General features: G+C 36.1%; 1 protein-coding gene across 2 annotated transcripts in view; it reads left to right on the forward strand.

Annotated features, from left to right (window-relative positions):
- SREK1IP1 (SREK1 interacting protein 1) overlaps positions 1-13,851 on the forward strand; it is a 55,362-nt gene that overhangs the window by 23,807 nt on the left and 17,704 nt on the right. For both annotated transcript variants that reach the window (XM_007445642.1, XM_007445641.1), the window contains one exon: positions 4,359-4,502. In XM_007445642.1, the coding sequence (XP_007445704.1) occupies positions 4,359-4,502 (144 nt within the window). The remainder of the gene's footprint in view (positions 1-4,358; positions 4,503-13,851) is intronic.

Genomic DNA, 13,851 nt, shown 5'->3' on the forward strand with positions numbered 1-13,851 from the left:
GATTTACCCCATGCTTTCTTCTAAGAGTTTTATGGTTTTAGCTCTTATATTGTTGTGGTCTTTAATCCATTTTCAGTCAGTTTTTGCATACGATGTGAGGTGAGGAGTTCAACTTCATTTGTGTACATGTGGAAATCCTGTTGTCCCAGCACCATCTGTTGAAGAGACTGTTCCTTCCCCACTGAATAGACTTGACGCTCTTGTCAAAAAGCAATTGGCTATATATGTATGGATGTATTTCTGGACTCTAAATTCTATTCCATTGGTCTATATGACTATCCTTATGACACTGTCACCCTGTTTTGATTACTATAGCTTTGTGGTAAGTTTTGAAATCAGGAAATGTGAGTCTTCCACCTTTATTCTTTTTCAAGATTGTTTTGGCTGTTCAGGGCCCCTTACATTTTTGTATGAATTTAAGGATTGGCTTTTCCACTTCTGAAAAAGCCAGGTTACTCTTTACAGTCAGCTACTAAAATGTTATAACTTGAAATGTCTCTACATATCTGTGGTCAAAATTTAAGTTTCTGGTCATCTAAGAATTTTCTGCTGAGGACCTCCCTGGTGGTGCAATGGTTAAGAATCCACCTGCCAATGCAGGGGATACGGGTTCGATCCCTAGTCCAGGAAGATCCCACATGCTGTGGAGCAACTAAGCCCATGTGCCACAACTGCTGAGCCCACATGCCACAACTACTAAGCCCGTGCACCTGGAGTCCATGCTCTGCAACAAGAGAAGCCACTGCAATGAGAAGCCCACATACCACCACAGAGTAGCCCCCAGCTCACCTCAACTAGAGAAAGACTACGCACAGCAACAAAGAACCAACACAGCCAAAAATAATAAATAAATAATCAATAAACAAACAAACATGGAGAGGATGTTGGCCCCAGGGTGGGAGCTGCTGGCAGGAGAACCTGGCTGAGGCGGGACCTGCTGGAAGTCACCGTGTCCAGGCAGGTCCACGGCCTGTTTTGTTTTTTTTCTTTTTTAAAGAATTTTCTGCTCATTGTCTCCTGAGAGTCTATGTAGAAAAGAGGTCACAAGAACTATATTTTGGAATAATTTTCTAAGTTTGTTCACAAGCAACTTGTCTTATTATCAGTTTAGGGTCAGTTTCATTGAAGTAAGGCTAAAATGGGTGTGAGACAGACTGCTGCCAGTGTGGTTATTAAGTATTTTGTTTATATGAAATATTTATTACAATATAAGGTGTTTGGATGCAAAGCTAGATTAAGTAAAGGAAAAATTATATCATCAGGAGTTCTGATCAGAATGGCAAGCTGAAGCAACATAGAAAGTCCTCCTTTCTGCTCCAAAAACAGAGAGATACTGGAGAAAAATAGAGTAACAACAAAAATAAAAATAACCCAGCTGAAAAAGGGAAATCCCCAGGTGTTGGAAAGGAAAAGGAGCTCAAAGCCAGAGCAGGGAATGATAGCTGAAAACAGTGAGGTCCACGGGCCTACTGGGTAGACATTTATGGGATATGGAGTGAAGCTTTAGACCCCTGTGGAATGGCAGCATGGCCAGAGTGGAGGCTCTTGTTTAGAGCCAGATTGCTCAAAAAAACAGTGAAGCAGGAATTAGAAAAATTCCATTTACTGTCTAGGGAAAGTGATGAGAAAGTTTACTGTGTTTAAGTTCCTATAAAATAATAATTAGAAGAAAAAGAATAATCAAGAATTGGTAACCTGAACTTATACCTTGTGTAGGTATGAGGAGTGAATTTATACTGCCCCCAGTGAGGCAGGAACTCTCTGTCGAAGCTAAGAAATTAACATAAAAAATTGGTCAGGTAGCAAAGTAAATTAAAAAAGTAAGTCCAGCTACATGTCATTATTAGTGAAACTACTTAGAAAACTAAAAACTGCATAGAAAATTTTAAAGTAAAGGGATGGGGAAAAAAGAGCAGATAGATATTAGGTTGAATATTGTTGATAATCAGCTGTTTTACTCACAAAAGTTGCAACTTCATGTGATTCAACTAATAATAATGGAGAAATTGACAAATCTATAGTGAAAAAGGTACTTAAAAAAGGTACTATCAGAGGTTATTACACAAAAATGTAAGATGGAGATTTGAACAACAAAATAGACGTCCACAAATAGTGATGTATATTCTTTTAAAATACATATCAAGTTTTTCCCTAAATTTACTACATGATAGGCCATAAAAGAAATCTCAGCAAATACTAAAAAACTGATGTCATACAGACTCCACTCTCTGATAACAGTGTAATAAATTTAGAAATCAACAAAAGCATAGTCTGAAAGCTCCATATGTTTGGAAACTGAAAAGAACACTTCTGAATGATTCATTTGAAAGAAATCACCATAGAGAAAACTTGGTTCCAGCAGTATGGCAGACTGGACCCTTCTGTAAACAACTAAGAAACTTGTATAAAATATGCAATACATATTAGATAGATTAGTGTGCTAGAAGAAAATAAAGAATTAAAGAATACTTAGAGGGCAGCAGCCAAAGGAAAGCAGAACCTCTAGGAGGTAAGTCTTGAGGGTATTTGCTGAACCCAAGGTTCTTGAACTTCTATTGTCATGTATTGGCAGGGTGCAGGGAATAAAGGCAAGGTTCAGGGCCCCACCCAAGATTGGTACCCTGCTAGGAGATGCTCTTGTATAAACCTAGGTCTTCCAAAAGGCTTCACCCTTAATTAAGAGAACTAGAAATAAATCCTAGTACAGAGTTGTAGTGAATCATTAGTGGGTTGTGAAATCAATTATGTGGTTTCTATCAGCATTGATTTTTTTTGAATATCACATGTCATAATGCTTCATGTAATTTTGTTTTAATTTTTGTGGGTTAGTGTGTGTATATGTATATGAACATATATATGAATATACTTGGTTGCATTGTTACTTTTTACCATTGGTCAGCCCTAGTCAAAAGAATTCAAAAGCTACTGCCTTAGAGAAGCTGTGCCATGTGTGCACAAAGAGACGTGTATAGCTATGCATTTCAGCATTATTTATAATAGCAAAATACTAGAAGCAACCTAAGATCCTATCAGTAGTAGAAAGGATAAATATATTTTTATGTAATGGGACATTATTCATCAGATAAAAGGAGATAATTATATCTACTTATGTTAACATAGGTAAATCACATAATTATATCTACTTACGTTAACATAGATAAATCACAAAACATAATACTGAATGACAAAAACAAGTTACAGAGTGATAGGAGGGTATAATTGAGGTTATGTTAAAAAATAATAAAAATACAATATGCTATTTTGAAAAGATAAGACACCAACTTCAGTATAACAACTTCTGAAGAGAGAATGGAATGGGATTGGCAGGGTTCCAAGGGATGGTGCAAGCTCTCCAACTTTGTGTATGTGTATGTGCACACACACATGCAGTTTTTCACTTTAAAAAAAATTAAGTGAATAAAACAAAATGTTAACATGTGGGTGATAAGCACTTAGGTATTATTAGTGATTTTATCTCCTGTACTTTTTTGGTGTTTGTATTCAATAATATTTGATTTTTTAATTGCATCATGCAATAAGTAGATAACTGTTGTAGTTTTTTTAATTAATTATTTTTGGCTGCATAGGGTCTTCGTTGCTGTGCGCGGGCTTTCTCTAGTTGCAGTGAGCGGGGGCTACTGTTCATTGCTGTGGGCGGGGATGTCATTGCAGTGGCTTCTCTTGTTGCAGAGCACAGGCTCTAAGCACACGGGCTTCAGTAGTTGTGGCTCGTGGGCTCTAGAGTGCAGGCTCAGTAGTTGTGGCACGCGGGCTTAGTTGCTCCGTGGCATGTGGGATCTTCCCGGACCAGGACTCAAACCTGTGTCCTGTGCATTGGCAGGCGGATTCTTAACCACTGCGCCACCAGGGAAGCCCTGTTGTAGTTTTCTTATAAGGAGAATCTTTAAGGACTGAATGATGTCAGAATTAGAATCTTAGGTGTTCTTTTGAAGAACATGTTCAAATATGTTATTATGGCCCCTTTAATTAGGTGACAGCTGTGTAATTGCATGAGTATAGTAGTCAAGCTGAGAAGCCAAAAGGTATATGGGAAAGGAATAAAACATAAAATCCAACGTTGAAAATATTTTCTTTAGTACATAGTAAGTACATTAATTCAATATCCTGAAATCCATAAGAAGTAACCAAAAAGCATGCTTATTGAATTAGAAGCCCTGTTAAAGAAAAGGTTTTCTGAATGTTTCATTCAGGTAAAGCAAACTACCACCCACTGAATAAAAGTTAAAACTAAACATTATATTACTAAAATTGTAACTTGTTGCTTAGTGAACAAACACAGCAAAAATATAATGTATCTATAGTTTTGTCATTCATATTTTTTTGTTTGTTTTACTTAGCTGGTCACCTGACTTTTGAATGCCGCAATTTTCTCCGAGTAGACCCCAAAAGGGACATAGTTTTGGATGTCAGCAGCACAAGTAGTGAAGAGAGTGATGAAGAGAATGAAGAACTGAATAAACTGCAAGCGTTACAAGAAAAAAGTAAGCAATACTTTTTTCCCCCCCTCCATCCTTTAAAAATGTTTCTAAATGTTCTACTGTATTATGTCATGTTTTTCTGTTGTTCTATTATATTTGCCATTAAGGTATCTTTTGCCTCTTATGTAAGAAGTACTGCATAGGTAAGGAAATAGGCTCTGAACATTGTAAGTACTTTGCCCAAAGTCAAACAGTTGGTCATTGATAGAACCAACAGGCAAGTCTATTTCTGATTCCACAACACAGGTTTTATTGTGTTTTGTTTTGTTTTTTGTTTTTCCATCTCACTGGAATGTATCACATGGTACAAAGAGTCTGATTTAAGACTTGGTTTCTATTCCTATTTGGCTACTTTTTAGTATGTGACTTTTAGCAAATCACTTAACTGCTGAACTTCAGTTTCCTTGTGGGATAACACAAAGGATTGGATTGTCAAATCACACTCTTTCATATCAGAGATCTTAGCAGTGTCAAGCTTTACTGATACCATTGGCCCTTGAACAACATGAGTTTGAACTGCATGGGTCCACTTTTATGCAGATTTTTTTCGGTAATACATACTGCAGTACTATATAAGCTGTGGTTGGTGGAATCCACAGATGTGGAACCATGGATATGGAGAAACCACATATATGGAGGGCAACTATAAGTTATACTTGGACTTTGGACAGCACAAAGGGGCAACATCCCTAACCCCTGCGTTGTTCAAGAGTCAACTGTAATTTCAAGTATACAAGTGATCACGAGGCATAGGCAAAGCAGCAAGAGTTTCAGAACTACAGTACAATCTCCCAGGTACCCACTCTGGCCAAGGTTAACATAAACGGTTTCTATATTACTTACATGAAAGAAAGTCATTTTGGTCAAGAAGCATCTCAATTTTATGCCCATAGTTACATTTTCCAGGGATTATGGATTTGTGCCCCATAAATCCCTAGATTTCAGGATTATTTGCCATAAGCAATCTTAGACATCCTGCTATAAGCAGTTTGTAAATAGGGATTCTCTTGCCAACAGCTTGATCATGGACTTCTAGCTTTCAGAACAGTGAGGAAATATATTTGTTATTTAAGCTGCACCCCTCCTCCCCCCACAAAAAAGGATTCTCTGGCTAGCAAATTATTTATTTCCAGGAAGTCTGTCATTAGCATGTTGATGAAGAGATTTGACCAAGTTACCTTCTTTCTTTCCTGGGACATTCTCCTTTCCCCTCAAAAAGAGAACAGATTTCAGACCACTGTTTAACCATTTGTTTCCCATCTTGTGTATAAAATAACCTATCCTTGCAATGGGTTTTTTAGGGATAAAATGTGATGCTGTATGTGAAAATATTTTGTAAACTACAAAACGTTATATGGTAGTTGTCACACAGAAGCAAAATGAAACTTATTTGTGTATGGGTTTAGGCATGGCATGAGAGAGATACAAAAAAGGTTAAACTTATTCTAGATCATAAGATAACAATAAATGCTTAAAAAAATTTTAACCTTTCTATATTATATCCAGTGAAGGTAAGTGAAAGAGTCAAATGCCAGGGTACTAGGACAAGCTGAGAAGGCAGAAGAGGGTTAGTGTTCCAAAGAAAGCAAACAAGAGTAACAGTAAATATGAGTATATACAACTTAAGGGTAAAGATAGCTGCTTGAATATAAATATTTACTTTTGGGACTTCCCTGGCAGTCCAGTGGTTAAGAATCTGTGCTTCCAGTACATGGGGCATGGGTTCAATCCCTGGTTGGGGAACTAAGATCCCACATGCTGCAGGATCTTTATACATAAATAAAGATATATATTTACTTCTGCTCCCTACTGAAACAACACTAAAATTGTAGTAGAAGAAATTTTTAAGGACATAAACTCACAAAGACAAAGAAAATAAGAGTCAAAAACTTTTGCTGAAAAGCAGATGGGTTAGTGATAATGGACTGAACACTTTAAGAGAGCTCAACCCTTTAACAATGTGGAAAGCTGAGAAGTAACCTGATTATACACTGTAAAAACCTCTAAAGTCTTGATAATGAGTAGTATCCTTGGGTATTTCTGGAAGTGAGAATATTTGTAAGACTAAAAACAGGGATTGGTTAAAAGCCTGAAGTAGTTAGATGTTCTGTTCCCTTTCCCTACTCTGTGAAGCCCTGTTGTCTCAGCAGACTGCCACAGGTCTATTTTCTAGACAGGTAAGGCAAACGGTCTTTAAACTGGGACACACCAAACACAAATGAAAATAGTTAAATTAAAGGTTAGATACAGAATGGTGAGAGCCTTCTAGCCATCTTCACCTATTTGGTTCCCAGACATGTATCACCCAGGCAGAAGATTTGAAGATACATCTCTGGGAAATCTGACCAGTCTAAAAAGAATGAAATAAGGATACTGACATTAGGGATTCTTCAAAGACAAGCCCTCACCAGATTATCAGTGAAGTCCAGATTTCCAAGCTTTGCTTGCTAAAAGCTTGGTATCAGCTTTTTAGACAATGAGGAGCACTAAATTTCTGAGGAAAGAGTCTCACATGAAATATAGATACCAAAACAGAAAAAATCAACTTGAAAAATACAAGTCTAATATGAGTCTGTATAGGGAGAAAACAGAAATCATTAATATTTAGTTTCATAGAAAGATAAGATACACCATGCATGAAACATGAATAAGATACTATAAAGAAGAACAAAAGCCACAAAAGAGCTTTTGAAAATTAAAATAGAAGCAGACATGGAAAACTTGATAGAGTTGGAAGATAAAGTTGAAGAAAAATAAGAAGAGCAAAAAGAGAGAAAAAAGATAGAACAATTGAAGGGTCATTCTAGGAAATACTTCATTCAAATGAGTCCCAGAAAAAGAAAACAGAAAATTTTTTCAAGAACTGAGGAATTAGTTTCCAGATGAAAAGGTTCAACAAGTACCAGGCACAGTGGTAAAAGCAGACCCACACAAAGGCACACCATTATGAAACATCATATCATAGGAAACAAAAAGATATAATCCAGACTTCCAGAGTGGAGAATAAAACAGGACACAGGTGAAGGATCAGGAGTCAGAATAGTTTCTTACTTCTCTAAGGCAATACTGGAAGCTAGTAGAATGTGGATAATGCTTCCAAATTTTGAAGAAAAATTATATCCAAATTAGAATGATATACCCAACCAGATTATCAACCAAGTGTGAAAGTAGAATAAAGACATTGTCAGACATTCAAAGTCTCAGAAAACAATTTGCCTCTCACTTACCTTTCTTAGAAAAGCCCTGGAATTAGTGTTCTACCAAAGTACGGAAATAGACTGAAAAAAGGAAGACAAGGAGTGTAGGAAATAGAAAAGATAAGGGAAATTTGTAGCATGCTAGTAAAGAGAGAGCCCAGAAAGACAGCTGTGCCAAAAGAGAGAGCAGCCCAGCCACATAGGAACACAACAAAAGATACTAGGACAGAAAGCCTAAAACCCTTAATTCCACAAGGACACTTTCTACGCCATTCATCTATACTGCTCTGTTTTTTTTTAAATAGATGCATAAAACTTTAGAATTAGGAAGAATCTTTAGAACAAATAGTTTAAAAACCAGTTTTGTAGAAAAAGAAAATGAGAACAAGTGACTTTCCAAAGTCACTAGCTGGTCACAGTAGAGCCAGCACCATGATCCAGATTTCTTTCCTACTAGTCCTGTACCATTTTCATTACAATGTGCTGCTCTCCTACCTTAGAGATCATCCAGTCTATTGGTTCTTGACCTTTTTTTCCTTATTACATCAATCTTGAAGGATAAAGTACACTCCCACCATGAATAGTGGTTTATTCTAGGGGCGATTTTCAATCAGAAGACCTGGGACAGATCCGCTCTGGGAGAAAGGGGAGGGAGTTAACATATAATAACCCCCAGGACAGGGAATAGTTGGTGAAGCTTCCTTATTAGCATCAGCTTTCCCCTAACCTCACATTGAGAATGGCTTCCTCAATCTAGCTCTTCTCCCTTTTTCTTCCTTAAAAGGTATGCTTGACCATAGTCACCTAAAGGCTCAGAATTTGTGTTCCATCTCATGACTTCCACCCAGGACAGTGTTCATTCCAGTATGTCAACCAACTTGTCCTATTTAACATTTATAGAACACCTCACTCAACAACAGCAGAATACACAGTTTTGTTTTTTTTTTCTCAGTGCACACAGAACATCTACCAAGATAGACCTTATTCTGTGCTATAAAACAAGTCTCAATAAATTTGAGTGTTCAAGTCATGCAAAGTATCTTCTCTAGCCACAAGGAAATTAAATTAGAAATTGATAACAGGTAGCTTCTTGGAAAATTCCCAAGTAATTGTAGCCTAACACACTTCTAAATGTCCCATTGGGTCAAAGAAAAAAAGAGCCAAAGGAAATTAGAAAGTACTTTTCAACTGTATGAAAATAAAAATACAACATAACATTTATGAGATGTCCCTAAAGCAGCACTTAGAGGCAAATTTATGGCACTCCATGCCTGTATTAGAAGAGAAGAAATATCTCAAATTTATGACTTCAACTTCTACCTTAAACTCGAAAAAGAAGAGCAAATGAAACCTGAAGTAAGCAGAAGAAAGGGCATAATAAAGATCAGAGGTGAAATCAGTGAAATGGAAAATAGAGAAACAATAGAGAAAAATGAGTGAAACCAAGAGCTGGTTCTCTGAGAAGATCTATAAAAGTGAAAATTCACTATCCAAACTGATTGGGTTAAAAAAAAAAGTCATAAATTACCAGTATCAGAAATGAATGAAGTAACAATGCTACAGATTACACAGATGCTAAAATAGAATATTATGAATAATCTTATGCCAATAAATTGGACAACTTAGATAAACTGGACAAATTACTTGAAAGATACAAACTACCAAAACTCTTTCAAGAAGAAATAGGTAAACTGAGTGGTCTGCATCTATTACAGAAATTAAATGTTGTAAAACTTTCAGCGAAGAAAATGCCATAGCTGAATGGCTTCTCATGAATTCTGCCAAACATTTAAAGGAGAAGTAATACCACTTCTACATAAAATCTTTTAAAAATTAAAGAGGGGATACTTTCCAACTCAACTTATAAGACCAGCATTACCCTAATAACAAAACCAGATAAAGAGGGGCTTCCCTGGTGGCACAGTGGTTAAGAATCCACCTGCCAATGCAGGGGACATGGGTTCGAGCCCTGCCCGGGGAAGATCCCACATGCCACAGAGCAGCTAAGCCCGTGCACCACAACTGCTGAGCCCACATGCCACAACTACTGAAGCCTGCGCACCTAGAGCCCATGGTCTGCAACAAGAGAAGCCACTGCAATGAGAAGCCCATGCACCGCAATGACGAGTAGCCCCCACTCGCCACAACCAGAGAAAGCCCGCGCATAGCAACAAAGAGCCAACTCAGTCAAAAAAATTTTTTTTAATTTTAAATTAAAAGAAAAAAAGACATTACAAGGAAATCAGAGACTCTCGAAAGAGAATTTTAAGCAATTCTAAGCAATTAAAAAATGTTAGTAAGTCAAATCCAACAATATATAAAAAGGATAATATATTATGACCAAGGGAGTTTATTGCAGGAATACAATATTGGTTTTACATTCAAAAGTCATTGTAATTTGCTATTTTTAACAGACCAAAGAAGAAAATCTGTAGTATTTTAAGAAAACCAATATTTTAAGAAAAATTATTTGAGGAAGTCCATCTTCCATTTCTTATAAAAATTTTCAGCACACTAGGAAAAGAAGGAAGCTTCATCAGCCTGATAAGGGATGTCCATAAAAAACAGAAAGATTACACTATACTTAATGGTAAAAGACTGAATGTTTCCATAACATAAGGAACAAATCAAAGATGTCCATTCCTACCACTTATTTTCAACATTGTAGTGGGGATTCCAGTCATGTAATAAGGCAAGAAAAAGAAATTAAAGTCATCCAGATTAGAAAAGAAAGAGTAAAAACTGTCTTTTTTGCAGATGACTTGATCATCTACCTTAGAAAGCCTAGAAGAAAAGTTCTAAAACTAATAACTACGTTTAGCCAAGTTGTAGGATGCAAGATCAATCAATGGGCAAAAAATCAATGTATTTCTGTATGCTGGCAGTGAACAATCAGAAATTGAAATTTTAAAAATACCTATTATAATAGCATTAAAAGTATGAAATACTTAGGGATAAATCTGACAAAAGATGTGCAAGACTGAAACGTACAAAACATTGATGAGGGATATTAAAGAAATGAATAAATCAAAAGATATACCATATTCATGGACTAGAAGATTCAATCTTTTTAAAAGTTGTTCTCACTCTTTGACATAAATTGTAGCAGTATCCTTCTGGATCTGCCTCTTATAGTAATGAAAATGACAACAGACATAAACAAGTGGGACCTAACTAAACTTAAAAGCTTTTGCACAGCAAAGGAAACCATAAACAAAATGACAATCAACCCACAGAATGGGAGAAAATATTTGCAAACGAAGTGACTAACAAAGGATTACTCTCCAAAATATAATAACAGCTCATGCAGCTCAATATCAAAAAAAAACAACCCAGTCAAAAAATGGTCAGAAGATCTAAATAGACGTTTCTCCAAAGAAGTCATACAGGTGGCCAACATACACATGAAAAGATGCTCAACATCACTAATTTTTAGAGAAATGCAAATCAAAACTACAATGAGGTATCACCTCACACTAGTCAGAATGGCCATCATCAAAAAGTCTACAAACAATAAATGCTGGAGAGGGTGTGGAGAAAAGGGAATGCTCCTACACTGTTGGTGGGAATGTAAATTGGTACAGCCACTATGGAGAATAGTATGGAGGTTCCTTAAAAAACTAAAACTAGAGCTACCACATGATCCAGCAGTCCCACTCCTGGGCATATATCCAGAAAAAAACATAATTTGAAAAGATACATGCACCCCAGTGTTCACTGCAGCACTATTTACAATAGCTGAGACATGGAAACAGCCTAAATGTTCATTGACAGTGGAATGGGTAAAGAAGATGTGGTACATATATACAATGGAATGTTACTCTGCCATAAAAAAAATGAAATAATGCCATTTGCAGCGACATGGATGGACCTAGACATTATCATACTAAGTGAAATAAGTTAGACAAAGAAAAATATATATCACTTATATGTGGAATCTAAAAAGATGATACAGGTGAACTTATTTACAAAACAGAAACAGACTCACAGACTTGGAAAACATACTTATGGTTACCAAAGGGGAAAGGTGGGTGGGAGATAAGTTAGGAGTTTGGGACTAACATATACACACGACTGTATATTAAAATGAATAATCAACAAGGACCTACTGTATAGCACAGGGAACTCTACTCAGTATTCTGTAATAACCTATATGGGAAAAGAATCTGAAAAAGAATGGCTATATGTATATGTATAACTGAATCACTTTGCTGTACACCTGAAACTAACACAACATTGTAAATCAATATAAAATAAAAATTAAATTTAAAAAATTAATTAATTAAAATGTCAGTTCTTTCCAACTTGATTTATAGATTCAAACAAATCACAATCAAATTCAAGCAGGCTGTTTTAGACACTGACAAGTCAATTCTAAAGTTCTTGTGGAAATGTAAAGAGCCTAGAATAGCCAAATTACTTTGAAAAAGAACTAAAGTTGATAAGATTAACACAGCCTACTTTCAGAACTTTCTGTAAAGCTACAAGTAATCCCAACAATGTGGTATTGATGTAAAAGTTGATTAGTATAAGTGAATAGCACCATACATATATAGCCAATTCATTTTTTTTAACTTTTTATTTTGAGATAATTGTACATTCATATGCAGCTGTAAGAAATAATACAGAGAATTCCTTGTACCCTTGACCCAGTTTCCCTCATCTTCCAAAACTGTATTACAGTATCACAGCCAGGACATTGACTTTGATACAGTTAATGTACACAATATTTCTAACACTACAAGGATCACTTATATTGCCCTCTATAGCCATACCTTTCCTCTTGTCCTTACTTAATCTCTGGCAACCAAAATTTTGCTATTTCTCTAATACTGTAATTTCAAAAATGTTTTATAAATGAAACGATACTTTTCCAGATTGTATTTTTTTTTACTAGCTATAATTCTCTGGAGATTCACTTAGGTTGCTATATTTATAAATAGTTTGTTGTTGAATAGTAGTCTATGATATGGATACCACAGTTTAAGCATTCACCCATTTAAGGACATCTGAGTTGTTTCCAGTTTGGGGCTATTACAAATAAAGCTGCTATCAACAGGATTTGGATAAACATAAATCTTTATTTCTATTAGATAATTTTCCAAGAGTACAATTGCTGGGTTTTATGGTAGTTATATGTTTAGTTTCTTAATACACTGCCACACTGTTTTGCAGAGTGGCTATACTATTTTACATCCCTACCAAGACATGTATGAGTGACCCCATTTCTCTGCATCCTCACCAGCATTTGATTTTGTCACTTTTTAAAAATCTTAGCTTTTTGATGATGTACAATTACATCTCAATGTATTTTTAATTTATATTTCCCCAATGGCTAATAATGTTAAACATTATTTCATAGTGTTGAATGTTGAGTTCTTTACATATTCTAGATACTAGTCCTTTTTTTTTTTTTACATCTTTATTGGAGTACAATTGCTTAACAATGGTGTGTCAGTTTCTGCCCTACAACAAAGTGAATCAGTTATACATGTAAATATGTTCCCATATCTCTTCCCTCTTGTGTCTCCCTCCCTCCCACCCTCCCTATCCCACCCCTCCAGGTGGTCACAAAGCACCAAGCTGATCTCCCTCTGCTATGCGGCTGCTCCCCACTAGCTATCTGTTCTACATTTGGTAGTGCATACATGTCCATGCCACTCTCTCGCCCCGTCACAGCTTACCCTTCCCCCTCCCCATATCCTCAAGTCCATTCCCTAGTAGGTCTGTGTCTTTATTCCTGTCTTACCCTTAGGTTCTTCATGACATTTTTTTCCTTAAATTCCATATATATGTATTAGCATATGGTATTTGTCTTTCTCTTTCTGACTTACCTCACTCTGTATGACAGACTCTAGGTCCATGCACCTCATTACAAATAGCTCAGTTTCGTTTCTTTTAATGGCTGAGTAATATTCCATTGTATATATGTGCCACATCTTTATCCATTCATCTGATGATGAACACTTAGGTTGTTTCCATCTCCAGGCTATTGTAAATAGACCTGCAATGAGCATTTTGATACATGACTCTTTTTGAATTATGGGTTTTCTCAGGGTATATGCACAGTAGTGGGATTGCTGGGTCATATGGTAGTTCTATTTGTAGTTTTTTAAGGAACCTCCATACTGTTCTCCATAGTGGCTGTACCAATT

Source organism: Lipotes vexillifer, unplaced genomic scaffold (genome assembly GCF_000442215.2).
Source record: "Lipotes vexillifer unplaced genomic scaffold, Lipotes_vexillifer_v1.1 scaffold563, whole genome shotgun sequence".
Classification (NCBI taxonomy): domain Eukaryota; kingdom Metazoa; phylum Chordata; class Mammalia; order Artiodactyla; family Lipotidae; genus Lipotes; species Lipotes vexillifer.